At 43.6% G+C, this 14,303-nt stretch overlaps 2 protein-coding genes across 11 annotated transcripts in view; one reads left to right on the plus strand and one right to left on the minus strand.

Annotated features, from left to right (window-relative positions):
- NADK2 (NAD kinase 2, mitochondrial) overlaps positions 1–14,303 on the plus strand; it is an 88,227-nt gene that overhangs the window by 60,496 nt on the left and 13,428 nt on the right. For 5 of the 9 annotated variants that reach the window (XM_059725227.1, XM_059725224.1, XM_014594119.2 and 2 more), the window contains exon 12: positions 247–2,487. The exons of 1 other annotated variant lie outside the window; for it this stretch is intronic. In XM_059725227.1, coding sequence (XP_059581210.1) covers positions 247–385 — 139 coding nt within the window. In that variant the 3' untranslated portion in view covers positions 386–2,487. Of the gene's footprint in view, positions 1–246; positions 2,488–14,303 lie in introns of those variants that run through there. 3 more of the 9 variants (XR_009461157.1, XR_009461158.1, XM_059725226.1) reach the window with 2 other exon arrangements.
- Positions 5,478–14,303, minus strand: part of SKP2 (S-phase kinase associated protein 2) — a 29,424-nt gene continuing 20,598 nt past the window's right edge. For both annotated transcript variants that reach the window (XM_006270042.4, XM_059725228.1), the window contains exon 10: positions 5,478–11,060. In XM_006270042.4, the coding sequence (XP_006270104.1) occupies positions 10,847–11,060 (214 nt within the window). In that variant the 3' untranslated portion in view covers positions 5,478–10,846. The remainder of the gene's footprint in view (positions 11,061–14,303) is intronic.

Genomic DNA, 14,303 nt, shown 5'->3' on the forward strand with positions numbered 1-14,303 from the left:
AGCAAGTCGGTATTACAGTAAATGGGCTTATCTCTAGCTTCGTTTTAGAACTTAGAGCTACAGCATTTATTCAATTGGTCAGACTTTGTAGGCTGCTTGCAAACTTTCCCTTCTAGCAGGTGTATTTGGCAAGGCACTTCAATCCTCCATACTTATTAAGTGGTCTGTTGTTTCAGTCATATGTTTTCTGGCTGTTTTAGAAGTAATTCATTTTGTTTAAATGTAAGCTTTTTGTCTTATTTACAGGGTTTGTGTTCGTTCCCGTTGTTGGGATGCATGCATGGTTGTGGACGGAGGAACTTCTTTTGAGTTTAATGATGGGGCAGTAGCCTCAATATTGATAGATACAGAGGATGCATTGCGCACAGTTTTGCTAGAAGATTGAAGGGACTTAATACTCTCTGAAACTATCCTAAATCGTCAACCCAGAGAAGGGACTCTAACCGCAGAGATGGACGGCTTATCAGAAGGCTGCATTATTTTAGGTTTGAAGGTTTGCTTCTCTGGAAGATAGTCTTTTGAAAGGAAAACCTGAAAGTGTTTTTCATTCTTTGGAAGGGGAAATTTTGGCTAACAGATTTTAAAGCTTTGTTGCATCTCACAGAAAGGAAACTTATCTGAAGTCTTGCATCTAACCTCAATATAAATTAATTTTTTAACCTGTAATGCACATGGCAGAATACCTTCTTTTTTTTTTTAAATTGGGTAGATGGGTTCAAATTAAATATTAAGTGGTTAACATTAAATATTCAGATGTACAGTTTTTTAATAGCAGTCTGGGACTGATTCAATCATACTTCTTAATCCTTCGTATGTATTACACTCTTGTAGGAAAGCAAGCTGTCAAGACTTATTGACTTGATCCAAGGATAAGACTTTGGTAAATAAATCCTAACATTGACCTAACTAAAATGGAGGTATGGGCTTTTTATATGCTTTTCAAGAATTGTACAGCTCCAGTGTGATATGACTTGTGGAAGATCTTTTGGTTCTTTCAGTGATTTTTCTACTCTCTGATACTTGTACCTTTTAAGATTTAGAAAATGCTTTAATATCTACAAAGAAACTTTTTTCATTTTTGCAGGATGGCTTTCAAGATCTTCTCTGTTTGGAAAGAGAGAAATTCACTTGAAACCTTGAGTTTTTGGTTGCTTGCTAGACATCATTGTACTGCAAATTGCTTCAGCCATAGGAAATTATGCTGTCTCCATGAATACATTAATTGCCCAGCAAGTGTTCTGTAGATCAGACAGGGAGTAGCATATCTGTATAGTTAAAGTTAAAACACGGCTATATTTGGAGATAGCAAGTAAAAGGTTTTGCTGTTTGGCTACATTTTGCGTGAAGGTGTAGAAAATGCATCTTTCTTCCAAACATGTGGAACATGTTTGTGTTCTAGTAGAGGGGGCACAAGGTTAATATTGCATCTATTTTCCAATCTGTACAATAGAATAAAAATACTTAACCACTCTGTGAAATGTTTCAGTATTCATGGATGAAAAATAATGTAAGTGCTAAATTATTTCCCTGACATTCATCAGGGAAGGACCAATTTACAGTAAATTCAGTGCTTGCATGTGTTTGACTACTGCACACCACTTCATTATCTGCAGAAATACAAAATATACAAAAAAAACCCCATGTAAGCAGTTGGATGGCGAAAGAGTAACCTTCCGTTATCATCTGAAGAAACTAAGCCCCACCTTTTTCAAGGTGGTCATAGCTGCTGAAATAGTGTATAGACTAGATAGCAGAATTTGTCAGAAATGGATCTTGCTAGAATTGGAACTCTTGCATGTGACTTACAGCAACAAAACATTTGTTTGTACTACAGATCTAAGATTTCTAGTGCAGAGCTAGTCAGAAAGTCTAATTGCAGTGCATTCATTGTTTACATTTCCAAATTTGAAAGTAGGAAGGCTAATTCCCTTTAACACAATGAGAAAATAAATTTATTCTCTCAGTACAAAGTCTGAAAACTTAAATGTGAAGAGTTTCAAAATGGCTGCTTAGTTTACTTTAGGAAAACGGTTCATGAAATTGGTGAATGGATGGAGTCATTGTAATGAATTCAGTTGTAATTAGAAGTCTGTGCACACCTTGGGTTATAAAACCCCCCTTTTTAAAAATGTTCTGAAGGTTGAAGTGTTGCATAAAAAATTTGGCATTTGAAAGACTGCTGAAGTGCAACTGGGGAGTGGAATCAAATTGGCTTTTCACAAACCATTGAATCCATTGGGATTTGAATGTTACAAAACTAAAGCTTTTCTGCATGTACCATAAATAACCTGCATGGGTTTCTTGTTTTTTTTTTTAAGTAAGGGTTAGTCCATGTTATGGCTTAATTTCTAAAAGATTGTGATTGCAGGAGCTAGTGTGTTCCAGTTATTTCACAAAGTGCCTCTTGACTGTATTTGCACACTACCAGTCAGTACACTGCTTTGGTAAAACATTTTCATGAATAAACACTTACATGATTGACTGTGACTGCACCAACTGATGTCATTTTTAAACGCATTAACCTTGATATAGCCTACTAATGTAAAAACATTTTTAAAAACCTGTTCTTTTTTTGGAATTTAAACTAAGGACCCTCAGATACCAGTAAGATCTTACTAATATATCCACGAGTTGAACACCAGAGAGAAACTCCAGCCTGTACACAACTAAAATTATAAAGTTTCTCTAAACAACTGAGGCTAAAAGTATGCTGTAATACAGTTTTTTTCCTTAGATTTTATGAGGGTTCAATTTATGCAAATTTTCTCCTATGCGATGACCCCTTTGTAACAAAAATTCATTATATGTGAGGTAAATTTATACGCGATCATCGTAGGTCTGGAGTCGTCTGCAGCTGGAGAGCAGGCTGGAGCCGGCCTAAATTTGCAGTGGCTGCTGGGCCAAGTCTGCTCATCTGGCTGTAGGCAGCTGCCCACCCCTGCTGCAGCCCTGGGAGCAGCGGATGCCACCTGTTTGCAGCCACTGGGCTGTGCCATGCCCCCTGGGGCTCCACTTCCCCCGAGGCACTGTGCCCCAACCCCCCCCGGCGTGGCAGAGCCCAGCAGCTGCAAGCAGGCTGTGTCCACTGCTCCGAGGGCTGCAGCGGGGTCAGGCAACCGCCTGCAGCCGGATGTAACCAGGCTGGTGCTGGCGGCGGCTGCAGGCTCAGGGGCTCCAGTCTCTTCCCGCTGCTCTGCCTGTCTCCACCCCTGCCCTGGATGCAGTGGCCCCAAGAGCTGCTGACGCCAACTGCCTGCATCAGGGCATGGTGCAGCCCAGCGGCTACAGGGAGTTGGCATCGCCTGCTCCCAGGACAGCTGCAGCAGGAGCTAAGGTAGGTGGGGACAGGCAGAGCCCCGGGGGGATTGGGGCACAGTGCAGCCCAGTGGCTGCCGGCAGCTCGCAGGGCTGCTGCAGCCGGGGCTGGGGTGAGTGCTGCACCCTGCACTGCCCGGGGCTCCACTTGTCCACACCCACCCCAGCCAGCCCTGGGAGCAGCCAACAGGGGAACCTGTCCCTATTTCTTACATTATAAAGTAGGTTCACTTTATGCAAATTTGATTTATGCAGCATTCTCCAAGAACACATGTACCGTATAAATCGAAGGACACCTGTATTAGGGAGATGGATTAAACCAGATGGAACACTGCTTTGAGTTTGTCATGGGTGAAAAGCAGCAGCTTCCAAATTTATATGGACCCAAATCATGGCCTAGCCTTTAGCTTTTGGTATGACATAGCATTTGGATTCATCACCAGGGATCCTAGTTTTCCCTGATTATAAAATTGCAAAATCTATGATGAAGTGCAAATTTTCTCAAAAAACCAAAAATCCCTGATTAAAAATTTCAGGCTCCCCACAGCCCCCTGGCCCTGCTCCTGCTTCACTGTCCCTCTCTCCCCCACAGCCTTCCCTGGTGCCTCGGCTCCCTTAGCCCTGCAGGAGAGAGCCCCCAGCTGCCAGGGCTACAGACCCAGGTGGCTTGTCCAGGGGAGGGAGAGGGCCGGCTCCCCACTGCCACACTCCCAGGGGCAAGAGGGACCTGTGTCCCCCAGATCTGTGAATGGGGCAGGTACAGGCTGTAGGCATGGGCTCCTGCTCTGCTTGCCTCCCCCAGGGCCTCTGCAGCTCTGAGTGCCACCCGGCACACCAGGGAAGAGCAATGTAATGTGGAGAAGCTACTCGCTGCTGTGAGCTCCCTACTGCCCTGGAGATGCACCCCCTTGCACATCCTACTGCTTTTGAGTGGCGCAACCCTGCGCCACTGCCCTCTGCAGCTCTGAGCACAGGTGTCACCAGGGCACGCAAGGCAAGCAGCTTCTCTGCTTGCCCTGCCACCCTCCCCTGGGGCCTCTGCAGCCTGGTGGTCATGACTCAGTGCAACAGGAAGCAGAGGAGCTATGCAGAGAAGCTGCTTGTCACTGCAAGCTCTGCACTGCTTCCCTCCTCCACGGCCTCCGCAGCCCAGTGGGTGCGACCTGGTGTGGCAGGGAGCATTGGAGCCATGCAGAGAAGCTGCTTGCCTCCACAGCAGCACAGAGCTTGTAGCAACACCCCCCTGCACATGGGGCTGCAGAGAGGGTAGCAGCACGGGGCTGTGTCCTTCAAAGCAGCTGCATGCGCAAGGGGTGCATCATAGGGCAGCAGGGAATGAGCAGCTTCTCTGCGCAGCTCCAATGCTACCTGTCATGCTGGGTCATGCCTGCTGGGTTCCCGAGGCCCTGAGGGAGGGAAGCAGGGTGGGAGCCTGTGCCAGCCCCATACACAGATCTGGGGGGCATGGGTCCCTCTTGCCCTGGGAGTGTGTGGGGCAGTGGGGAGCCAGCCCTCCTTCTCCCCGGACAAGCTACCCACAGCCCTGCAGCTGTGCATTGTGGCCCCAAGCCCTGCCCAGCTCCCTCCCTACAGGGGCCTCAATCCTCCTCTCCTCCCCCACCCCTGCTTACCTACTGGATCTGCTCTGCAGGATGCCTGGGGCCATGTGCATGTCCATGCACTTAGCCTCCCCGTCTCACCTCATTCCTTGCAAAACGGGCAAAACTGTGGGTTTCTAGCTAAAACGAGAAATCCATGTTTACCTCTAGTTAAAGGTGAAATCTGCAGCTTACTGTTTTTCCATGGGAAACAGAAAACCCAGATCCCTGCTCATCACAAAATAAAATTGAGTTATAGACTTGAGCTGCTGTCAGTCTACTGCAAGTGGTGCTTTGCCACTGCAGTGAATAACATTTCTCCTGTTTTAATCCTAGTGCACAAATCAAAGTAAATTAGATAGAATTGTGTTGGCTCATACTAATTTAGAATATAGGATGGAGTCGGGAATCCACATTGGATAAATCAGTACAGGAGCTTGCATCTTTTTTTTGGAAGTAAAGAACTTAAAAGCTTTTAAAAATTTTAGTACTCTTATGCAGCAAAAAAACCTGTGTTCCCCTAGACTGAATTCTATGTAACAGTATATATGCAAGACACAAAACTATAATTTAACAGTGATTTATTCATCTGAACTGATAGTAACTTCAAGAACCATATCCATTTCAGCAGCCTGCTCAGTCCAGAACTTTTGGCTTGCTTCTGTTAAGCCATAGTTAAGGCCACTTTGACATGTGGTTAAATTAGAACTTGACAGTCTTTGCTCTAAAAGTGTGGAGTGTTTATATTATTTTTTTATGCAGAATAATTGATTCTGAATTGACATGTTAAACGGTTCCTTGCTTTGTATTTCTGCCTTGTCTTAAAAGTACCTGGGGTTGGGAATTTAGTGACTAAAAGTTTACAATGTGTTGTGTAGCTTCTGATGTTTCAAATGTTGGCTTAAGAGTAAAGATAATCAACAGATTGATTTCCCAGTTTAAAATTAAGACAATACCATTCCATAACCAGGAAGCTCTTACTTGCTTGTTTTATAGGTGCCAGAGGCACCTTCATATTTCCTATGTTAAACTTGTCAGTCAAACTTTCAAGCAGTCTAGAGCAAAGGTTCACTGACAACAGCATTGCGGCTTGTGCATTAACATGCTGGAAATGTTCAGAACTGTATTATAGCTTCAGTCTTACGGCTCTCTTCATTTTGCATCCTGTTAGCTGAAGTAGAATATCAATAGGTTAGTGCAAAGAAGTAAGAGTTACCCGTTGGTTATACAACATGCTGTTGGGAACACTTTTGATAGGCCCACCCTCTTCTCTGCACTAGACTGACATCCCTGCATGGTGGTTGCATGGCATGCAGATTAGAACCAGAGGAAATTATTGTAAGATTTAATTAATTTAATACATTAATATGTAATGTTGCACGATTTAATTCCTAACCACTAATGCCAATGCTACCCTTTTAAAGAGTTCAATATTGGTAAGCTGGCTAGCATTCAATTTAGGGTAAGCAATTTTTCTAAAAGTCAGAGTAATTTTCTTCCTTCCATGAGTGGTGATGGTCAGCAACTGTAGTGTTTGATGGGCCATGCATAATCGAGACTGGAAGGGACCACGGTCTGGTCAGAGCAGCAGTGCAGAGGCCAAATGCTGTAGTTCAGTCCAAGGTCATCTGTCAGAAAGATATCCTCTTGGTGTACAAAGAAAAAGAGTACTTCTTCCTTTCATAAATCACTTCTGATGGAGGATCTACTTTCTTTGCTACAACTGTCTCTAGCCACCTTTCCTCAATGCACTGCCTTGTTCTTATCTGTTATGTGATGCCTCTAATTACAAGTTTCTAAACTGCATAATAAGCATTGGTACAAGTAGTAAAACATGTCAGAAGCGAATTTATCTTTCCAACTTTCCTCCCCTACTTTCTCCATCCCAGTTGGCAACTTTGATACTCGCCTATGCCAGCCAATTCTCTCGACTCCTTCCATCTAGGCCTTTGCCAATTCCTGTTGCTTTTTCCCTTTGTAATTTTACTAAAACAACTGTTGCAGTTGCAACCATGGCTACTATTTCCATCTCCTTCCTGTGCTGTCGTTTCAGTCTATTATACCTAAATCTCTGACTTCTCCCCTTATGTTCCAGCCTCCATCTTCCTCTGGCAGTTCTTTTTATGTTTGACATTTTGAGTGGGAAACAATAGTCGGTAAAATAAAAGCATCGGGTTTTCTCCCACGCACAAGCTAACCTCACTACAATATACTAGGGCTGTGCAACATTTCGCCGGCTGTTTTGTTTTGATGCAGTTTTGATGCATTTCGAGCTTGAAACAGTGAAATTTAAACCAAAGGCTTTGAAACAGCCTCGAAACAAAACAAGGGCAGTCAACATGTTTTGAAACATTTCAAGTTTTGAAGCTGGGCTTGCTTGCAGCTAAAGAGAAACTAAGGCGAGGGAGGGGGAAGGACTGCTGTCATATTGACTGTGTAGCTGGCCAGTGACTATGATCCTTCCCTGAGGTCCCTTCCAATCCCACTGCTCTGGGAGAGGGATAAAAACAGCATAAAAAGCACTGTTTGAACTGAGCTTTCTCTATGGCTTCACACTTACAAATGACACAAGTTTTTTGCTCTGAACAGTTTGAGAAGCAGTTTCCCAGAAACCCCTGTACCTATCTCCTTGAAACCTGGCAGGCTTCATGGCCTCAGCAAGGGCTACCATCCCTGCAAATTTAATCTGAATCAGGCAAGAAATGACAAAGCTATAGGCAGTTTCATGCTTCCCCATTATAGCCTATGGGCAAAACACTGAAACAGCGTCAAAACAACAGCAAAACCGTTTTGACGAAGCAAAATGGAACGGTGCTTTCGAAATTAAACAAACCTCGAAACGAAACAGTGCTGTTTTGCACAGCCCTACTAGGCACTAACTTCCTTCTAGGGCTCTGCCTGCCCCACGCAGGCACAGTAAATGTCATACAACACACTGTGTATCTTATTAGAAACAATTAAATATTTATGGTAACAGTGGATGGAGATAAAAATACAATTTACAGTACTTTGTAGAGCAGGGCCAAGAGCCATCATTTGATCAGATTTACCAGTTCCAGTTCTGAGATATTCTTGAACCTTGATGCCTCAAAGTCTGGAACTTTTTAAAAGATGTACTGAGTTGCTCAGAACACTTCACCCATTAACAGCTTCATTTAAAGTTCATTAAAGCTTTAAAGTTCATTTAAAGCTCCCTAAAAGAGGCAGGAGTTCAGATAACAGTGGGGTATTAGGACAGAGAATCATTACAGCCTGTCAGTAGCTGTGAGCATGAACCTTAAAAATGAGAACTGTAGAAAAGGTTAACAATCTTCAACACGCCCGTACAAATAGGGAAAAAGGAAAAGTTGGGACAATTCCAAATTCTGCCACTTAACCGAGAATTGGCAAAGTTAATATCAACTATGATGTATACAACTCTGCTGGAAATTTGTCACCCTAAAGGAAACCAAGAGAGGGCCAGGAAAAGTCTAGATCCTCCTTCTGGTGAGTGCTTCACGTTCTATTAGCCAAACTATTTTATGGCTGTACATCAGGGTTGTGCGAAGCTTCAGGTGCTGATTCATTTCGAAGGAGATTTGGCAGCCAAATCTCCGAATCTGAATTGAATCAGGAGACCAGTAAAAAGGTCCGAATCTATTCAGAAGAGATTCAGAGAGCTTTGGAGATTTGGGCAGTCCCTGCTTGCTGCTGCAGGAAGCTGGACCTGGACTCCATGCTGGTAAGTAGGGGGTGGGAGAGGAGGGGCTGGAGGTGGGGTGAGGGGACCATAGGGGGACCCCTGACAGGCCCCCCCCCCCCCCCCCCGAGTGCCCCTGAACCCTTCCTGCTCTCCCAGCCCCACCATGGCTGCCCCACCCAGCCCAGGCTCCTGGCTCTTTTTTTTTTTTTTTTTTAAAGCCTGGCACTCACCAGCTGCTGCAGCAGCTTCAGGGCTTCTGGGGGCTCTTGGCAGAGCCCCCCCTACATAGATCAGGACAGCAGGGATTGCACCCTGACCTGGCAGGAGCCAGTGAGTCTGGGCCTTTTGTTGGGAGCTGGGGCTGGGTAGGGCAGCCACTGATGGGGCTGGGAGAGTGGGCAGGGGATGAGGCTTGTCCGATTCAGAGATTCAGCCAATTTGGCAGTGGCCAAATCTCTGAATCAGATTTGGCACAGTGATTTGAATCGCCAAATCAAATCACTGTCCTCTGAATCGGCTAAATTCAAATATGAAGCAAATACTAACTGCTTCTCACAGGCCTACTGTACATACCTTTTTGTGATCTTATGGCCCGAGACCCTTGTATCTAACATAGTTTACAGCCATCAGTAAATTTCATCAGCGTTCTCTGAAGCATAAATGTATCAGATCCGTTTTACAGATGGGAATGGGGGCATAAGGGCCAAATGGCTGAGATCTCTCAGGAAATCTGGGGGGGAGCCTGAAAAGGAAGCCAGATCACCTGAAAACTGAGGTACTCGCATCTTTGTTTATCCTTCCGACCTTGTGGCAAATGAATGAGATGAATATTTAGTTTGTTCCTGTATTATCCACTTAAGCAAGTAATTTTTTTAGTATTAACTACCCTTAAAAATTATAACAAAATGTGTTTGGTGTTTAAAACTACAGGAAGCGGGGCCTAGAAACTTAAGCACTATTACCACCTCCTCTCCTACACTGCAGCATATATGGCTACAACAGGTTCCCTATTTCTCCTGACACTACTTCATACAAATACCAGTCAGGTGATCTGAGCATCTGTGGGCTCCTGCTATCCTACTAACTTCCACTGGATCCCCAGGCCCCCTTCCGGGCACTGAAGAACACTGCAGTTCTGTACATTTCACCTTTTCTCAGCTTTGCCTACTTTTATGGGACCTTGAGAAGAACAATTACAAAAAAAAGCACTTTCCCACTTAGCTTACCAGTGATGAGATCTGGTCCCCGTGTCTGGCTATTTGGAACCTATAGAAACCAGGTAAGTTACATAATGTTCCATTTGTGTGCCATTTAATCAGCAAGTCAGATGATGCACAGAGCAAGAAACACTGACGGGGGAAGGGACTAGTTTTTATATGCAACAAGTCTGTAAAGAGGTTTCAAGTTAAACTCCTTAGAATAGCAGCTGTGAAATAATGAGGATCCTTTCCATAATCTACTGAAAAAGTCTGCCATAACTCTGTTCTGCTGCCTACAGCTTGTGTGATATTTAGCTGCCTTGGAGTTGCTTTTGTATGAATCTCCCTTCCCATGACCTACTGCCATGAGGCTCAGTGAAAGTAGCATATAAAAACACAGTGATAAGTAGCATCAGCACTTCTAAGGCAAAAATATTTAACACCCTTATTCCTTCCGAGGTCTAAAAACTGAAACAAGGAAGTCAGGAATATACTGAATCATGATGAAGCAGAATAGTTCTCTGACAACAATTAGGTGGAACAGCTTTCAACATTGCTAGTCTCTCACAGGAAGTAACTATATTTGGAAAAGCGACACAGGCAGTCAAAAGGTGCTTCTGGTTTTCTGAACAAAGAATCAACATTATAACTCAGAAAATTAAGCATGTTAGCAGAAAACTAGAACACCTGTTCTATTTAATGCAAATCACCTATTTCTATTTTAATAATGCTTAGCATGCTTTCAAAAGCAGTCTATATATTGTAAGTATAAACTGCTTTTGAAAGTAATCTTTGCTAAAAAAAAAAAAAAAAAGGCTGTCTTTTTTTTTTTCTTTTAAACCTCCAAAAATTCATACCTGATTAGATAGCTATCTTGAAATACTAATGGGTGTTAAAAAGACAATGTAAAAATATATTTATAAAACTAAATTGTGGCATAACACCAAGTTAAAAACACTATAAAAAGTGATAGAGTGGTGCTTCAATGTTCAGAATTCTCCATGAACCCCACACTTGGCATCAATCAAAAGAAATAGCTTGCAAACTGTGCATCACAAACCACTGGGATTTCTGAGTGTCAGTCTGCATTTGATTCCCCAGATTTCTTGGTTCTTTTTGCTGCCAACAGTTGGCCTTGCAATGGTTGTAAAATGTGAACAGTTGATCTTTATGTGGGGGAGTGTTTCCTTCAAGAGCTGCAGGGCATTGTCAGTCACTATTCCAAAAACTTGAAGTGTCTTTAGTGTGGGAATTTCACCAAGTTCTCTGGAGAGAAAAAAACAAACTGATTAGTAGACTGCCCACGTGGTTTAAAACCTCTTAGCCTCATTCATCTGTTGGTCTTATTCTTCCTGCCTGAGAAGTTGGATTATAAAGCATTTCAAATAACTGTATCTGTTCCTATTTTTAAAAAATCAGCTTATTTTAAAAGCAAGTTTTATTGAAAATTTTATTAAATTTTCAATACATTTTTAAAAATTTAACTGCTCAGCTACATTGAATAGAAAGAGAAATTTATGTGTAATGAAACACTTGGTAAATAAGACGGGTTGTTACATGATCCTCATACACACAGACTGGCAGCTGATGAGGATGGCTGGATTAGGTGGTTATGGCCATTTTCTGTATGAAGTGTGACTTACAAAATAGAAGGTGATTGGTCTCTTCTTAACATAAGCACAATAATGAACTTTATTAAAACAGACATTCAGAACTAGTGGAAGGAATTTCCCCTAGATTACCGGGTAAGCTATTGCAAAGTATCCGACCTCTCTTACTTTTGTTGTAACATTGGCTGGGTATATAGACCAGGTTATTTCATTACTTTACTGTTTGTCCACATGTCACTGAAGCAATGTACCCAAATATGCAACCAGGCAGCAGATGGAATCATCATAAGGAGCAAATAAAATGCTTGCCAGAGCCACACCACTACACCCTGGTAATGATCTTGGGATTCCCATTTGAACAGTCCAACTTCAGAAATAGAAACTCATCTTGCACACTGCTCATTTTTACTCCAACTTGATCTTAAATGACACTTTCACTAACTCTTTTAGTGACAACATGACAACAGTGGAGCTGTATTTTCTTATGCATCCAATATTTTAAGGCTCTTACCTAATGAATTGGACAAAACATTTAATTTACTGTAGACCTTATGTAAGCCTTGCTTGTGCTGTTTAGAAAATAGCTTAAGGATTTTGTTCCTTAAGGGTGAGAGGCTTGCAAAGCCCCTTTCATAGGCTTCTGGTGCCCATTATATTTATCACTAAAGCAATGGGTTAATATAGCTGTTGCTGCGATGTGCATTCAGCAAATTTATGGTGCTATAAAACAGTCACAAGCATATTCCACAAAAGATGCACCTCCTACCATGCAAATGGAAGGTTGGAACAGCTCGTTTTTAAATTCCTTCAGCTAAAAAACCTGCCCTGGCCAGCAGCTGAGGGCTACTTGCCCTCAAGAGCTTCTGAGGCCCAGCCACTTGGTATCTGGGGACAGTGCCCTGTGTCAGGCTAAACTGCTGAAGCAGCATCCCAAATTCACTCTTTAAAATACCCCCAAATCCATGTTCTTTCACAATTAGAACGAGAGAGAGAGGGGGATTGATCAGATGGGCAATGTTTTATTGTTATATTTACAATGTTAAAGCAATTTGAAAGCCTACCAGTGTCTCTAGCATCATAATAAAAATAAATCCTAAATATCTCTATATTTTAATGTTTGCTTTTGGTTTATCACATGGTGGGTGTTTGATAGGGGGATGTAGGGTTTGCAGGAGTGGGGTGGGGGGATATGCGTGGGTGTGGAGGGATGCAGGTCAGTGTGTGGGTAGGTGTAGGGGGACTGTGGGTGTGGGGGCTGCTTAGGAGGGGTAGGTCCCCTGCCCCCCACAGGGCAGAACAGCACCACACAGCACATGAACTGCCCTGTCTGCATGGTTCCAGCCTCACTGCCCCCAGGGGCTACAGCCCCCTCCCCCTGCTTGTTCTCCACCCTCGGGAGGCTGGAGACAATCAGGGGAACATCTCCAGCGTGTCTCCAGGGGCTTGTTTACAGCCCCCTGCTTGTTCTCCTATTTTGTCTCCGATCCTCCAGTTTGCTCCCGCACATGCCTCTTGCATCTCAAAGGGGTTTGAGATGCTGCAAGAGGCACATGCATGCTCGTCTGGATGCTTCTGTAGAGTTTTATCTCTATCATTCAGTGCACAGAACAGGACAGTTTGAGGGAATGAATTGGCATTGCAAGGCTGTTATCTTAGAAGCTGTAAGGTGCATAAGTGAATAAGACAGATCTGTAGGAAGAAAAGATGGTGTCATGGTCAAGACAGATGAATATCTTCCTGGAGAAATGGGATTCAGGCAAACAATCCCTCTTAAACACTGTTTCTGTGCAAGGCTGGGAAGTCACCAAATGGTCTATTATTTGCTGGATGCCTAACTTAAGGCACCCGAACCTAACTTGCAAAAGTACTGAGTACTTGCAGCTTCATTGGAAATCAGACGGAGCTAGACTTGCAGATATAAAGTTCCGGGTAATGCTAAGTGTGCTGAAAAATACAAGTCCTGGTCATTTCAAAATTAGTGGATACTTCTGTCCTTAATTTATCTGAAATCGCTGTCAACTCAATAGGAGTACTATAAAGGACTCTTACTATAGTAGTGTAGGTGACTGTTTTGGAGCACCTCTGTAATAACTTATGAATGTTGTTCTGTGTTGTCCTAATTACCAAACTATTTTCTGTAAGAAGAAATGGCTTGATTTAATAAGGAAACATCAGGAAGAGAGAGGATCTCTCAGGATAAGCCTAATCATATGATTCATCAGCTTGAGCTGGAACTCTTAGATGAGTGCTTCTCAACTGTTTTAGCCCATAACAGGGTGCTTAGTGCTCCTGTTATTTTAAGGGGAGAAACTGCAGTAGCTAGAGCCCAGGCAGCTAAACACATGCCAGCTGTAAGAGGGAAGGCAGAAGGAAGATGCTGCTGCCTAGCCAATAAGTGGCCCATTAAGGTAAAGGGCACACCTGCAGCAGGTCTGGGGAAGTCACCTGACCAGAGGGAGCAGGGCTTAGGGAACATAAAAGCCCAGTTTTGAACCTAGGTAGGCAGTCTAGCCTGGAAGCTGCTGAGAAAAGAGCTCTGGGGCAGGAGGGTTGCAGAGAAGCCCCTGGCAGACACCTGGATTGCCCTAGGAGTAACGCAGGTAGAATGCTGCTGACTCACAAGGAATACAGCATGGGGTAGGGGAAGCTCGGTGGTACAGCCAGTGACCTGGGGTTATGTTTGAACCCCATGCAGGGCTAGTTTGTGTTATAGCAAACCAAAGCCCACTGGCTATAACTTGCTTATACTGGTGGTTTGGGGGTAGAGGAGGTCCCAAGGTGTTTAAGGGGCATGTGGCTGTTTGAGCTCTGCCAGGGGCGGGTCTTGAGGCACTAACAGATAGCAGCTGTGAAAGGGCTGAAACCTGAGCCAGAGTGTCCAGAGCAGGGCAGAGACTAG

Source organism: Alligator mississippiensis, chromosome 3 (genome assembly GCF_030867095.1).
Source record: "Alligator mississippiensis isolate rAllMis1 chromosome 3, rAllMis1, whole genome shotgun sequence".
Classification (NCBI taxonomy): domain Eukaryota; kingdom Metazoa; phylum Chordata; order Crocodylia; family Alligatoridae; genus Alligator; species Alligator mississippiensis.